This window comes from Harpia harpyja, chromosome 16 (assembly GCF_026419915.1).
Source record: "Harpia harpyja isolate bHarHar1 chromosome 16, bHarHar1 primary haplotype, whole genome shotgun sequence".
Classification (NCBI taxonomy): domain Eukaryota; kingdom Metazoa; phylum Chordata; class Aves; order Accipitriformes; family Accipitridae; genus Harpia; species Harpia harpyja.
Window position 1 is genome coordinate 29,191,589 of NC_068955.1, and position 16,730 is coordinate 29,208,318.

General features: G+C 40.1%; 1 protein-coding gene across 8 annotated transcripts in view; it reads right to left on the bottom strand.

Moving 5' to 3' along the window:
* Nucleotides 1-16,730, bottom strand: part of NAV2 (neuron navigator 2) — a 427,333-nt gene that overhangs the window by 72,998 nt on the left and 337,605 nt on the right. For all 8 annotated transcript variants that reach the window (XM_052811153.1, XM_052811152.1, XM_052811147.1 and 5 more), the window contains one exon: nt 16,332-16,454. In XM_052811153.1, the coding sequence (XP_052667113.1) occupies nt 16,332-16,454 (123 nt within the window). The remainder of the gene's footprint in view (nt 1-16,331; nt 16,455-16,730) is intronic.

A 16,730-nucleotide genomic window follows, 5' to 3' on the forward strand; every position in this document is an offset into this window, starting at 1 on the left:
CCAACTTGCCCACGTGAACTTCTGACCTTCACTAGCCCTAATAAAATTGTATCTGTAGGTCACCTGAAAAGACTAATGAACCTTCAGATTAAAGTATTGCAGCATGCATTTCAGGTAGCTAACATATCAGCTTTATGGAAGCTTGACAGGAGGAAATTTCAACCGGTAGACTTGCTCTTACCAAAAGGTCAACATTTTATCTGCAAGGTCAGTAAACCGAAAACTTATTTTCCATTGCTCAAAAATTATTCGCCTAGAGGGAAAACACCCTTCTCCTTGCAAACCCAGAAAGCCTCTAAGAGTGAGATGTTCTGCTTTTATTCCACCAGAAGGACAAGGTGACAATCGACACGTCGTTTAGACTCCGCAGCAGCGTACCAATTGGCTTTGCCATGGTTGCCCGTGCTACTCAACAACGGCTCTGCTAGCTCAACGCTACCTAAATCTGTCCTTTCACAGATGCTCGGCAGAAGCTACCTCAGAACAACGGTAGCGACCATGAGCCTACCGGTGAGGAACGTAAGGCTTCCTCCCCACAGCAAGCTACTCGAAGCAGAGATTGCAACTAGTACACGACGGGGCAAATCCAGTTCACGGTTTCCACACCAGGGATGAAGGTTAACGTAAACACGGTGGATTGCTGCAATTACAGTGCAGAAGAGCGTGGGGCTTGGGAAGCAGAGGGTCTGCAGAAGGAGCAGCAAAGTTTAATGGGTGCATAACAACTGAATATTGATGTGGTGAGCTATTGCATTTAACAGTTATTTTCTTTTGAAACCGAACTACTAATTCCAAACATCTGTGCCTTCTAGGGCCCAGATTATCTGATATCCAATATCGTTATCTGATACCTGAAAAATTAATCTGGTAATAACTTGTAAATTATATTCTTACAGTTTCCTAACAGGTAAATATTTCTATTATAAACGTTATGAACTATGTTAAATATTTAGTCTGGAATGCCAGATAACAACTCTTAGATCTTTTCCCAAGATACTATAGGCTTGGTTTCTTTTTTTATTTCATTATAAAGTAATAAGCTGAAAGCAGAGCTCAGTGGTGTCAAAATCCTATCAGAAAAAATCAGTACAGCTATAAATACAGAAGGCATAGCTACACGGGGTTATGAAACATGGTTCAGAGATTCCTGAACTGGTGCTGCATTATGCTTCACAGATGCACATCTGAAGATACTAAAGTGGGTCTGGATGCAATGCAGATTCAGCATGACACAACCTCAGCTGTCACATCGTTACGTTTTATAGGGCGTCACTCATTTCTACCGCTAGGCACTCTCATCCAATGGGCCAATTTCTACTCGTCTTACTCATTTAAGTTAGTAGGTCAGGAGGACAAGTGGGAACTTTCTATTCGACCTAATGAAATGAGAAACGCTAGGCATCCAGAAGACGCGTGGGAAAGGAGGGAAGAGACAAAAGAATACGTGGAGATGCCCTTCAGATCCAGCTCACCAAAAGCCCAGTCTTCCTAACGGTCAGAAATACCACGGTCACAAGATGCAAAGCACAGATCTAATATAAACATGGCTCTGATTCACGTGTTCGAAAACTTTTCAGGGAGTAACTCTGCCCACGCTATTCCACCTCTCCCCAGAGCCAGGTCTCACCCGTCCTCCCCCAAGTGGCATGAAGTCAGTATAAAACTACTAAACTTCGTGCTAAGGCACAGCAATATGCACCAGCATGCACCCAGTAATTAGTCAACACGGGGTTAATTATTATCACGCATCATTGCATTATCATGCATTCGCGCACCCTTTTGTTTCATTTTATTTTCATTATAATCAGGTGCGAGGACAGATGTTGTCAGTGCCAGAAGTGCCACTAATCCTGGGCTTCTTCCATACGTGTGTCTCTGGTATGCGTGGTTATCTTCAGGGTCTATCAAGGTCGGTATGCTGCTGTTCATTGTATTAGCTATTTATTTGCACTCAAAAACTTTGCAATATTCATTATCGTGATGCATCATTTTACAAATGAAAGTGCGAAGGACAAAACCCAAGATGTGCATTATTGGCTATATGCACAGTGTAATTAACATGCATATGATCTGTATGCAAATCATGTTATTGAAAATAGTGACTATTAGCATAACAAGTGCTTATTATTTATTGAGATGCAACTCAAGCAGGCATCCTGCTGGGGTCTAAACATCCTTCCTTTAAACAGCACCATCTTTTCTTTCTTCCTTTACACATTCTTCTCTCCTCTTGATGATTAACAGCACAGAAAACAGGGAGACTCCCTTCTGTGCCTTTGTTTAAAGGGGGAAATCTTGTGTGTTTAATTGCCCTCAAGCATCTGATCCAGTTCAAAGCTCAGCGGAGCCTCTCCTATGGTGCTACATTCCCCTCCCACCCCCATCTTACTGAACTGCAGGCTGTTTAAATGATCTGGTAATATATGCAACCTCACCTACATTATCTCTCTCTATTTCTTAACTGATAACAAGTTAAAAGCAGATAGGCTGCTTTTTTCTTTTTTTTTTTTAAAGGAATAAAATGGGAATAAAGTAGGAGACAACAAAAGCTCAACTGTGGCAAAGCCGCAAACCTTTTAAATGTCATGCCATCCTTGTCAGATGAATTTAACCTTTTAATCATTCCAGCCATGAAATGTAACAGGAAAGCACAATTTTACCTTTTTTTTCCTCGCTAGATCTGTCTGAGCAAAGCTTTCTTGCTGGATCAGTTCTGTTAGCCCTGTCTGCTGAGAGGTCTGTATCACTGGTGCTGGCACTTGTTTCCTCGCTCCACTCCCTACCCTGCAGAAGTCTTGAGGTCCCAGGGTCTCTGCAAGACTCTTTAACCTTTCCTAGCATTTTTGTAAGAGCAAAAACTTGCAAAACACTTCCTTGCCCAGTAATTCCTTCCCCAGCCCCAGCCCTGCTGGGTTTTGTGCCGCATCTTTGTTCTCTCTGCGGCTACACCCTCAGCTTCAGAGATGGCTGCGTTACAGTAATGAAATAATTAGCAGGGGGAATGATTTCAATTATTTATCATTTTGCCAAAATTGAGCTGTTTGGCCTGAAGTTTTCCAAGCTGCATGCCAACCTAAGGATAGACTTTGGTCCCAGTTAAATATAGCACAACAATTCTGAGTATCATTAGACAATATACATGATTTTACTATTAAGTTATATCGATCTTCCCTGAGAAACCTTGTCTTGCAATATAAATTTTTTATTTGGTTCTGGAGGACCCTGAAGAACAGGGGCAATAAGTCTAGAAGGGAAGCTGAGACTGTATGCGGAGAGCAAGTGGAAAAAAAGAAAAGGAAAGGGAAAACAAATTTAGGTGGAAACTCGAAGTCGAAGGCTGGGACCTGCTGCACAAAAGCAACAGAACTGGCACAAGAAGCCTCAAGTGGGCTTAGAGAAGGAAAAACTTGGTGTGGGACAAATTGGAAGGCAAATATCAGAACTGAATTTGTCTGTAAAAACACATTTTGATACATTCTTGCATGATGGGATTTTTTTCTTCTTTTTTTTTCTTTTTATGACTCCTATTTGACTGCAGGAGACAGATCTGCTGCAGAGGGGGATCACTGCTCTGCCGCGATGATGGCTGTTACTTGGGGAACTCCTTCTGTTAATGCCATTTTTCATATGCAATACATGTATAGGCCCAACTTGTTCGCTACCACTCATTCCTTCTTTGAGATCCTGAGAACTTAGTAGGCCTACCTTCTAACCAAACACAACACCACAGCGGTGACACAAAAGCAGCTTAAAAGCAGTAATGGGAATCCAGTCGGAAATTTATTTTGTTAAAAAGAGATTTCAAGGCACTCTCTCCCCCCCCCTCCTTTGGCAACCTTTAGATAAAACTCTCAAACTGCCAGTTCTACTACTGCTACAGCAATGTTTTAGAGGTGGTTTGGAATTTCTTGATTAAATATCATTACATATCCTGTTGGTTTATTAAAAAAGTAACTCTTCACAACACTAAGAAGACTCCCTTGGACCCTTTGTTAATTTTCATAGTTAAATCATCTGGGGGGGATGTGGGAGTTCAAGGACTTCAACCTTCGTTCTTTCCATCCCACTTCCGTGACCTGATAGCTCCACAATAGCCAAGAGTCCAGTTAACACCTTTCAGTATCTTGTGTTGATATTATTTCCAGCAAATAATTTGGCAAGAGAGACAGAGAGAAATATTCTTAAAGAAACAACCCAAATAGGGCAGGCCAAAACTGAGATCCCTGCTCCAGTCAGGCACAGCAGAGACCTCAACTTGACTTTTTACATTAGAATGTTAATCACTGCATCACTACTCTGTAAGGGAAAAACAAGAACAACCCCCAAACCCTTATTTTCTGTTTTACCCCGGTGTAATAATGAAATGAAAATAATTTTAAACCAGCCTCTCCTCTCTCTGTCCTATTTCAGCGTTGGCAGAATGCGGCCATCTTGTTAAGGCTGAGCTGTGAAATGGTGTCTCACTTTGCTATCAGAGACTTAGCATAAACTAGTACTGATAAAGTCAGCTCTATTTCAGTGAATTCCTCTGGAATTAAGGAGCGGTCATTGGATATCTTTGTTTAGAGACTTTAATGAAGTGAGCTTCACAAGGGATGATAGGATGAAAGGATCAAAATCGCTAGACGTATCCCCCCTCCCAAAAAGAAAAAAAAAACAAAAACCAGATTACTAGTTAGATTAATGCAAGCATTCATATTTTGCATCCTAACAGGCACACCTAACAAACTACGAGGAAAGTCCTTGCCTTCAGTATGAAATAAACAAAGACTCATCTGGAAAACCCCTCCTTAGTTATTCTCACCACTTTCCCTCTAATGCGTGATTGTGCTTTGGTTTGTATAGATTTGTAAAGACACAAAGGGCAGACTTCCCAGAGACTAGTTTACAAGGCAGCAAGTGCCAGAGAGGTCTTGCTTATAATCACTCTATGTTTTCCTTGTCTCCCTTGAATCCATTCTACTTAAGTTATAGCTACAATTCACTACTATTCCTGAAAATGTCCAAAGAAAATTTTGTTCTCCTCCCATGATCTCACCCAGCCTTGCTTAGCCAAGTTGTAAGTTACCCTTGGCTCTCATTTTTCTCTTTCTAAAATAATCCCTTGTTCCTAAACGATTCGATAACATATACATTGCCATAATAAACTTAACCGCATCGCCATGTATTGCAAGCTCCCTCATTCCAACGGTGTGAAAATCTAAGAGTAAATTAGAGACTGATGTCATTAAATAAGAGGAGAACGTATCTAATGTGGGGAGTGACTTGAAGATTCAAACATGTTTCCTGGACAAAGTCAGGTTTCAGTAAGTCATTAAGGACACAGGTAGACACAATGAAAGCCCACCGCTGAAAGCACAATGCATCGCTTGGAAAGAGAAGAATGGCTGCAAGAGAAAACAACTTGGTAGCACAGAGGGGATGATGTAGGACAGATAAAATAACTGGGTCAAGTATGACTGGAATCGTGGTGGTGGAGGGAGGGGAAAACGTATTGTATGACTCACAGGAAAGAATGATTATTTTACCAGTCACATGTTTAGCTCATTCCAGCTAACCTAAGTTCAGCCCATAAAAACATGGTGAGAGAGAGAAGCAGAATGTCGCTAAAATCGAGAATCAGTCAGAAGCTATTGCAGAAAGGGACCCAAACTCTAAGCCACAGCATGGAAGACACCTCTGATTCTACCCTCTGGATGTTGGTGTTGGAGGCCAAACCACCAGCATGCTTTGACCAAAAGGAATGACAAGCAACTTCATGCTGCCACATGGCACATTTGCTTTTAATCTATATTAATTAAAAAAATGGCTTAGTGGTTATCATTAGAAGCCAACAAAGAATTTCAAGAGAAATTAGAGCACAGAACTCATACCCTGACTTCTGTTCAAAATCACAATCTTCTGATTTCAGAAAGTTTCTGTCCTCCTTTTGCACACACATTTAAGACATTAGATATGTATAAATGCAGATTCTTGCCACCACCTGATCTGTCGCATGAGTCCTTTGGTTCAGAAATCTCTCAAGGCACAGATGGATAAATTCTCTATCTAGGAGTAGACAAAGAATACACACAGTCCCAAATAAGGATTAAGTGCAATATAAGGCTTTCCTGGATGAACACAACCTCCGTGAACTTCAGTTGGCACAGGATACTCTTATTTTTTTCCCACAGGCTCGTGTTGGTGACGCCTCCTTCTTCTTTTCCCTCTCCTCTTTTTCCATAGAGATATACAGTTGTCTACAAATACATCTCTAGCTATTTCCTGATAATATTCTGTTCATCCCTTCTGCATTCAAAACAGTTCCAGTTTTGCAAATGCAACATTATGTTTCAGTCATCTCTGAAAGTAAAAATTAAATCTTTGCATAAAAATGCAAATGAAACATAAAACTATGCATGTGCACATCAGATAGTATCAAATAACATCAATAGTTTCAAAGAGATGTTTAAGGCATTAAGTCATGTTATGGAGAGTATTTCTAGCTGCAAGTTTCATAACAAGAATAAATCAATCTTGACAATGAACATGAAAGAGGGAATAAAACCTTTTTGAACACTCAAGGTGGTTTGCTCATTTCCCCCCAACCAAAACGAACGAATTAGTTGATATATATGAAAATTAACTTAAACTAACAACATAATCAGAGAAGATAAACTTTAAAGTTAAAATTAGATTAAAAAGATAAAAATATTACTTGGGGCTGATGAGAGCACATGGTAACTCCACAGTAGCTGCTGAGCCAAGCCTTTGTCAGTTAAGAAACAACAAAAAAAAATATCATATAGTTAAAAAGAGCTGACCTCAGCCCTTGGACTTTGCTCAAGCACTAATCAGACTTCCAACATTTAGCGCTGATCCTCTGGCTACTTATTGACCATATATACCTGGACACACATAAACGTAGCCTCTAGCAGTGTGGTAGTTACTCAGGCTCCCTGTGCTAACTCTGCACACAGGTTTCGCACTCTTCCCATGCCACTTACGTCAAATTAATTAGTCTCAAATTGCAGCAATCAGTGTTAATAAAATTAGATGTTTTATTTTTAGTAGAGAATAGAAAAAACTTTTACTAATAAAAACAAATTACACACGTTCTCATAAGACTGCTGTAACAGCACAATGTAGCTCCAAGAGTTTCCACCGTAGAGTGTGCAATTATTTGTCCTGGCCAAATGTGTATTTAACTGTATATACTTAAGCAACATAAGACTATCACGTGAAAGTCTTAATGCCTGTTTATATAATAGCAGAGCGTTTTTAAGCCCCATGGAGCTGCGTTAACACTGGGCTGTTTAAGCCTCGGGATGTCAGGGCTCAACTCGGAAAGATCAGGAGCAAAGCAACTACTTGTTCTGTGGAGTCTCAACTTCACTGTGAATCCTGTTAGCTGCCACAAAAAGGTCACAAAGGCACCTTATCATGATGCTGGAAAATCCCTATACCATGAGGAAGCTGAGGAATGGAGAAGAGGAGAGTAAGACTTATAGCCACGCCACTCCCTCAGCACCCCTACTGCAAAATGCAGCACAGCTGCTCTCCACAGCTGGAAAGTCCTTCCAGTGGGGACAGATGTTCATTCTACACGGTCCGTAGCCCTGACTTCTGCACTTCTGTCTGTTTAGACATACACGGGAAACGTGACATTCCCTTCTTTATGAAAACCCAGTTATAGTTGGTAGATAAGGTCCGTGAGAGGAGGGAAGAGAGCGCACCTCTTTCCGAAGTGCATGGAAACAGGGAGTGAACCTTCATTTTATTTGAACATAACTTCTGCCTCGATGAGCGCCAGGTCAGGGACGCTTTCTTTTCTTTTGACATCAGTCAGCCCAAAAGTATCCCTCTTACTTCATTACCTTCTTAACACAGGAGGTTCCATTTGGGACAGTTGAAGGAGATGACTGCTTATGAAATACACAGCATTTTAAATATGAGCTCAAAGTTGTGGATACCTTACAGCTTTTCCTGCTATGCTGCAGATGTGGACGTGTATTGGACATACAGGGCTATTAGCACCATCTAGCTTTAAACATTTTAGTTAGCCATCCAGATTAGGAGTCTCATTTCCCTGTAGATCCCAATGGATCAAAGCATCTGGATATCCTGAATTCCTTGGAGGGTTCTCACTGATGATATAGAGGGTGTCCCCTCACCCCATCTGCAGTACCGTGTTTGAAAGCTCTTCACTGGAGGGGACGAGACTGGGAATAAGTGACTGAATATTCAATAAACGTAATCAACAGAGTAAAGAAAAAGAAACAAAAAACTCCAGCAAAGCTCAGAAGAGCATGCGGGAAGACACGTGCATCTTATATTTGGACTCAGAATTTTGATATCGTTTTCAAAACAATACAATTACAGGAAACATTCAGCCACTAAACAGAAAGCTTAGATCCTGGCTATTAATATTCCTATGAACATGTAAGCTAATACTAATAGAATATTATTATAATCACAAAAGCATACATAGCTGTAGAACAGAAGCAAAAAAAAAACTAATGAAAAATTCTAATGAAATGTACAATTATCGACAACTCCAAAGCCCCAACAAACTAAGCAGGGCAAACAAAGACCAAAGGGAGGATCTTTAGGTTTTCTGGTAATGAGACATTTAGTAATACACACAATATTTGAAAAAAATCATCTGTCTTGAAATTTGCTTTACAGCCACCATGAGCTTCCACGCCTGTCAAACAGCCCCAAACTGGGATTCTTCTTTTGGAGTCTGACAGCTGTCTGCTATTAGTTTTATCTATTCAATCTCCAAATCCCAAACTCGGAGGTTACTGGTGTAGGTCAGCTGTGAGACTATGTTGACTCTCTTGCCATTCGACATGGAAAACCAAATAACAAAGTCTGCACTATGTCAGCAAGAATTTCACATTCTTCGGTTTGTCATGCAAAGCACAAAGACCCTGATACAGTTCAAAATGGTCTTTGTATCTACAATCTTGTTTACCCTTGGAATACAAGCTTAATTTCCCACATGCCTAAAGTGTTTTAAAAGCCACTTCATACAACAGAAGAGACAGTGCTAATCTCTGGCAATGGAAGCAGAAATATTGAAGGTTTCAGAAGAGCCTCCCAGTTGGCAGTTGTTAGATCAACTTCATACTTGTACGCACTAAGTGGATGTGTATGAAAGGAAACGGCACTTCAGAAAAACCTAGTTCCAGTGGTGTAGGATCATGATTTTGCCATCCCTAGATGCAAATTATTCAGCTGCTTAAATCAGGCAGTTTTTCCTATTTCTACAGGAAAATCAGTATCCACAACTTTGGAAAAGGTAGGGTCCCTCAGCTGTACACACGCAGCAGTGCAACCTTCTAGGGGAAGTGACAAACTGTCCGTAGTGGAATATATGGGCAAAAAGAAGGTCCTAATTTAGCCATGACGAGTTGCTTCCTTGAGGCACCTGCCACCTCCCATTAGCTTCGTAGTGAACTTCAGCTCCTGGCTTAAGCATTTTAATTAGATGCTAGAGCAGAGGTATAAACACCCCCTAAAATATAAAGGACCGCAGAATCAGAATCACAGCAACAGAAGCAAGGGGCATGACACGAGGAAAAAAGTTTCAACCAAAAATGCAGTTCCTAAAGCCAAGATCCAGCCTATCCCTTCAGTGTTTACATCTAAGCAAAACAGCAATTCTGAAGACGCAGTTTGAAACTAGTGACAGTCAAGCACGTAAAGATTGCCTGATCTACTGATTTTGGAGGGAACAGCTTGCAATTGCGGGGTGTTTTGGTTGGTCGGTTGGTTTGTTTTTAATGTCAAGTGGTCGAGCTCTACCTCCTCATTGGAAGGTAGTTCTTGAAAAAGGCAAAGAACTGCTCTCAACTGCCTTGTCAGCCTGTGGAGCTACGAAACCAGGTATTAGTTAGAAGAGAAGAATAGGGTAATTCTTGGCTTCTTGGATGCACACAGGTCCTAAAGGCAGTAAAATCTGCTTTTTTTTGTGGCCATGGATACATGGAAAAGGGACTCTCCCATACGAAAACAAATTGTGTTTTTACAAAAAGTCAGTTCACTAACAGGCACAAAACTGCTTCAAGTACCACCCCATCCCCCCATCAATCATACATCCACTATTGCTACCTGACGTGATAATCTAGAGCCTGGATAGAAACTTTTAAACAAACACAATCTCTGCTGAAAAAAGATCTACTTCCTTAAGTCATGCCCTCCTCAAAACTCTTTCTAGCCTTCAAACAGCTCCCAGCCTCACTACGTTGATTGCTGGAAGCAAAATCTTTGCTGACCATTATGCAATGAGTAAAATTAGACCAAGCCTGAGAAACAAACAAAACTTTCCAACATATCTCCATTCCATCATGCCTCCCTAAACAGAATCGACACTGTCACCAAATCCTGCATAAGTACTTCCCAGAATGTCGTATACTTCATCCAGCGTACCATATGCATCCCCAAAAGCATGTGCGTGGAAAAACCAACGAAACAAAAGCATTACTGCACCCACTGAATGAATTCACACGCGAGCCATGTAGTTGAGAAGAACTTGGTTACCCAAGGGGGGCAATTCTCACAGTCACTTCATCTCTGACCTCTTCCTTCTCATCTTCGAGGGAGTTCTACAAAGCATCTTCAAAGAATAAACCAGAGTATTAAAATAATAACTCTGCTGGATATTAAAAACCATAGATTCAATAAAGAGACAGCCTTTACAGCCTGTAATAATTTTCTCCCTCTCCCCAGTTAACCCCTCCACGCTACACAGGTGATAAATCATCCATCTTTCTTTTCTACAGCACACAAACATCGTAACATGCCTTTCCTTGCTAAATCTTCCTCTGCTTCATAGGTATTGTTGGTCTTAAGAGTTAGTCTAAACTACTAATACACCCTGGTAAATTTAGAGCAACTGTTCTTCAACTTGTATTTAGCAATGAAAATTCTTGCTTCTGTTTTAGACCTGAAGAAAAGCTTACGTGGCCAGCAGTCTGTCATCTTTAGCCCACCGAAACGGATCTGCCAAAAGACATTGCTTCCCTTGACTAACCTTGCCTTGTTTGAAAGTAAAACGTCTTTTTTTTTTTTTTTTTCCCCCTTTTGGTACTGCTAATTTCAGCCCTCAGGTATACCTTTGCTTTCAACTACTATTTGTTGCTTAACTTTGCAATTACTTTATGTAACCTAAAACCACTTTGGATTATAGCTTGTAAAAAGATCCCTTGGAAAATAAAAGTATATGGTATTGTGATTCTAATCAGCAGATCCCAAGGCCATAAACTTCAAAGAATCTTTGCAATGTGAATTTCCCTGTTTCTGCGAGTCAGTTTTCAACATCAGTGTGGGATTTTTCAAAGACAGAGAGATAGGTATCTATAGGCAACCAAGGTACAACTTGCATATTTAGAAGCAGTAGTATTTTTTCTAACTTAGTGATAAAATCCAAACAGATGGTCAAGCAGAGTGGAAGATCTGTTAGGCACGAATAATTTCGCCAGTCCTGTGACTTTGCTGTTGAGCAACTATATACGGGCATATATTTACAAATTGCAGAGACTCGCAGCACAGATACGGCGAGCGATGAATGCTCGGGTGTTGGCGCTTACTTTTTGATCTATATTATCTTAAAACAGTTTAGAGACTTTTAAATTACTTTCTAGAAAACTATGCTTATTTGGTATACAGGATCCTTATATAGGGGTGTTCCACTGTCCTAGCAAAGAAAAAAAATGGGAAAGGTAGAATTTATAAATTATTTTAATCGTAACAGCTGAATGCAAGTACAATAGCCAGGGCTTTCTGGACGTGAAGGAATTGTGAACTGATGGCCTGAAATCTTCGGGGTAGAGTGGTAACAGCTTGGCAGCAACTCTCTCAGCTGAGGTCTCCTGAGGTCTGTGGATGATTTCAATGGATACAGTCACTCCTCCTCCTGACAGAAAGGACATCCTCCCTCCACAAACCCGTTCACCCAAAATACCAGATGAATCTCCCTGCAAGTTCATTTACTGTGAAACTCCACAAACACTTATGTCAACACTCCTGAGGGAGCATTGCAGGAGCAGGAGATGCTGTGGGGGAAGGAGATGATGGGAATTCCACTGCCATTACAATGCAGGAATATCTATTTCTATGTATTTTTACAACTGTTGCGTCCATCTGAAGTTTTAGATACAACCCAGTCATGTTTTAACATTTAAAGACTATCCAGTCTATGTGTCTATACGAGTCTATTCCAGACACATTTTCTCTGTTTTTCCCCTTTTCTTATGCATCATGCTACCACTGCTAGAGTAGCAAAACTACAGTAATGATAAGATGGGTAGTAATGGGGTAGCATTGCTAACGGATATTCTCTGTGAGTGGAGGATTTAACTCCTCATCTGCAGAACCAGGAATTGCAGACCCCTTCACTTCATTTTAGCTGCATTGTCTCAGTTAAGAAGAAAAACTGAAAATACTCGCTCAGGACTTAAAGCTGTCTTATCCCACTACAAAACTACATGAAGAATATCTTAACGAAAACTTGCTTTTTTTTTGTTATATTGTAACATTTTTCCATTGTCTACAATAAAGTAGCACCTAAAAAGAAGAAAATTTGATGCAGCTTCTGATGCGATACCCATCACCACCATGTCTGTAATTCTGCTGTCAGTGGAATTTGCCTTCTTCCAAAAGCAGTGACATCTCCTTCTCTCCCTACTTTTCAGAACAGGCCAATATTGCCCCCAACTTGATGACTTGCTTCGACTTGCTTTTCAGCTCTTCTGAAGTGTGATCCAAGTTCCCATAGTTATGAAGGCAGTCCAACAATCTCCCTCCAGCACTGAACACTAACCCATCTTTTCAGTAATCTATCACTGTAGCAGGATTCAAGAAATTAAATTGCAGTTAGTGAATTTAAACTCCAGTCAAAGGGTTTTACTCCACGAATGAATGTGAAGTGTTGTCTACTACCTGAGCCAAGAGACATATAAATAACCTTAATCTGTTTTTATAAAACACAAAATAACAGCAAAACACTACTCTTCAGCTATTTTTGAAAGCTGTGATTTTTACCATTTGTAGAAATTACTATAAATCATAGCACCTGAAAAAAATCTGCACTCGATAACATTCTTATTAACAGTGATAAAAATCCCTGCTCTGCATGGCATGTCCTCTGGCTTTCTGCTTCGCTTCCAATCCTTTCCTGTCCACCTCCTCTCCTGGTTCCAGTCTCCTCTGGGATTATCCAAAAATCTTGCCAAAAGCAGGAAACGCTGCCGACTGCCAGGAGCCAGCTTCGGTCACAAGTCCTTCTAAGAGTTAAACTGAATACAGTCTTGTTTTTAACTAAGAGCGTGACAAGACTGTCATTCTAGTCATCATAGATCTGAACCATGATACAGAAACACTCTTGAAGAGCATGCTCCACACCTGAGCAGTGTTTTACCTACAGTCGACCGATGCCAAAGCTGTTGGAAGTACCAAGACAACGTAACCTGCTCTCTGAGGAGACGGGGCCTTATAGTCAGAAGCTGGGAAGACATTTTTATGCCTTACACCCTTATGCAAAGACATGTAATTCACGCAACCTCAAATTAAATTGTAAAAGTGAAACAATCCAAGTTAATCGTGCTTGCAAGTAGTTATTTAAGCACTGCATCACTGAGGATTTTTTTAAAAGTCACATCGATATTTCCCTAATAACATCATTAAAGTTACTCTTGACAAGCTCACGTTCATTAATATAGTCTCCCGTCCTATTCACAAGGATATGGTAAATCAGCACAGGTCTGAATTATCTTCCCTAAATAATAGGTTATAACAAGTAAGCAATTACAGAAACATTTACTCAAATCTAAGTTTTGAATTTCTTCCCTCTTATCTATATGTATTCATAAATGCAAGTTACATATATTAAAGTAAGGGCAGAATTTAGTGTCAGACCAAGCAGCTGCGCCCGACAATGTGAAATCAACTGAAATAACCAGATGGTACACACCAAGTCCATATATATAGAAGAGACAAAACCATAGGTGGCTAATTTGCAACCTTAAAAAAAAAAAATCACAAACTAAATAAAAAGGCATTTTTAATGCCTTTTTTCATTAAAAATGCCTTTGTTCTATGCAAACGCAAATTGTCTTGAAGTGCATAAATAAGCTCAGCTGTGTTGTGCAATGATTCCATTAACCTTGCAATCAAGCATTAAATTAAATTGCCTTGTTTGGATTTCCCTGCTGCAGGGGAAAATGTACCTTCTAAGGTCTGTGCTTTACGTTACGAGAGCCAACGAGTAAAAGCTTCACGACTAAACTTCTACAATTAATAACACAAGAAACCAAACAAGTAAGCATATTGCAAAAATGCCTCTGATAACTTTTTAATGATTAACCTTGCACTCAAAGGTTCATAGCCTTTCACACTCATTCTCCCATGCATTCAGCCAACATGTGCTTTGAACGAGTTAAATGTAATCTTCATACGTTTTCTAGGTGTACCAATAAAGCAACTCAGCACTCCTGCTTGCTGCCTCCGTTCACAGAATGAAGAAAGTGATTTATTACTGCGCCGTTTTATTCAACTCCTTTTCCTTATGCCAACTTTCACCCTGGAAAACTGCTGCTCAAACCAAGATTAATTTTTTGTTTAAACTGCACATCACGATCACCCAGCAACCAAAGAGGAGCTATTTTTAAATCACTGCCCTATTGTTAAAGTCTGATCTCCTGCGTAAGGTGAGTAGGCTCACATTCAAAAGAGAAAAGACTAAATCAAAACAACACATAATAATGGCACCAACTCCGAGACCATGGGTAATTTTTCTGTGATCCCGTGTTGCAGCTAAATTGCCAGCCATACAGAGTCTTTATTGTGTGTAAAGTCCGTCCCCTCCATGTGAACTGAAAGAATGATTTTTCAAAGCTGAAACAATTGACATAACCTAAGGATTGCATTTCAGCGTGTCACAATCCCATTCTAAGTGGAATATATTTGAACACACAAATAATCTCTCTTGTCGAACGTACGTAATTGCTCCTGATGTGTGGTGTCTTCAGGGAAGGAGCTTAGCAAATAAAATGAGAGAATAATTTACATACCAAGAAAAAGTGTTGCAAGCACAGAAAATATAGGACGGGGGAAGGAATCAATGACGAGGAACGCATCACTAGCTCTCCAGAAGGCTGACTCGTTACTTAAACAATAATATAATTTATATTAGACCACTTCTGTGTTGTAAATAGATAGCTTTTGCTAATGTGGCAATGTTCAGAAGCCGCAGGAACGGACGAGGGTGATACTCGATTAGTCTTCAGTCGCATCACCAGGCAACAACGCCTTCACCCACAGTCAACCAAGAGCGAGTGCTGTTGGCTGAGTACGGGTTTCAAGTTGCAAATTTCAGAAAGAGATACAAGCTCCTGAAAAATCCAGGCATATTTTACAGCTGGCAAGCATATGTTGACTTAGTAATTGAAACTGAGCTGAGATTCTCTGAGAGGTCTTAGTTCTTTTGTTTAGACTTACCATCCTGCTCTTTACTAATATCAAGAGAACACCAAAGCAAATTTAGTATGGCTTTCTTTGAAAACAAGGCTAGATTCTCCATCACTTGTATTTCCTTAGTAATTCATTCATCACTATCAACAAAATAACAGCCATATCAAACTCAGTCAACCGCATTATGTCCCAGGAAAGACTTATCAATAACAAAACAAAAAGAGAAAAAACCTTTAGTTCAGAAATTGCTTCAAACCTGTAACTCAAAATCTGTGTTTTATACTTAGAGGCCCCTCATGGAAGAAAAAGGATACGGTTCACTTCCTACATCAACCGTAACACCAGGCTTTGGGTTTGGAAGGGAAAGAAGCAGCTATAGGCCATTAAAAGCAAAAGTATTTAACCCATTTATCTCAGCTCTAACAGAATATAAGTCTCATTACTGTCCACCTCCCCAGCTTTCTTTATGATCGCACTCCCATAAATTATGGATTTTTAGTCCCCTAATTCTTGATCTTTGGCCCTGATCGTTCACACTGAATCACTGGACTTGGAAGAATCAGTGAAAATCAGAAGAGAATTAGGTCTTTTTTATTTCAAACATCATGAAAATAGAAGTTTTACATTTTCTTGTGTTGCGTCCTGTCCGCAAAAACCCAGGTGAGATTTCAGCAAAGCAATCGGAAGACATAAAGTCAGTATTTATCCTGACACCTCTGCGAACATAAACCCTAAAATACTCTGGAGAAGCTTATATGCACGTGTTCAGTATCTGAATTCCCAAAGCTATTTAATCTTAGAGATCCCATATGCATTAGATAGAGCGTGAATCAAATGCGCCACTATGTGTGAGCATTTGCTGGATGAGACTTTACCTGTCAGCATCTCCGAGTCCCAGTGAAGTATTACGCTGCATCGTCTCCCGCACCGCAGCCATGCCATCAGGCAGCCGGTTTAGCCTTCGAGTGTAGAGGCCCAGACCACCATCGGTCATATACCTTTAAAACAGCAAAACAAAATGTCATGTTTCGTAAAACAATAAAAATTTAGCTATTGTAGCTCCTATCGTTTGCACGCTTTTAACTGTATATTGCAATTTCCCCACTTTTCGCTTGAGTTAAGAATATTACTCAGAATATGAAGCAAGGAAAACTTTATTCTTGATTAGATCAGAGATATTTTTTGCCTCTCATTGCTCTCCATCACATCTTGCACTCTCTCTCATCAACAAGAATTGAATTTCAATGTAACTGTGACAAAGGAATACTACTTAA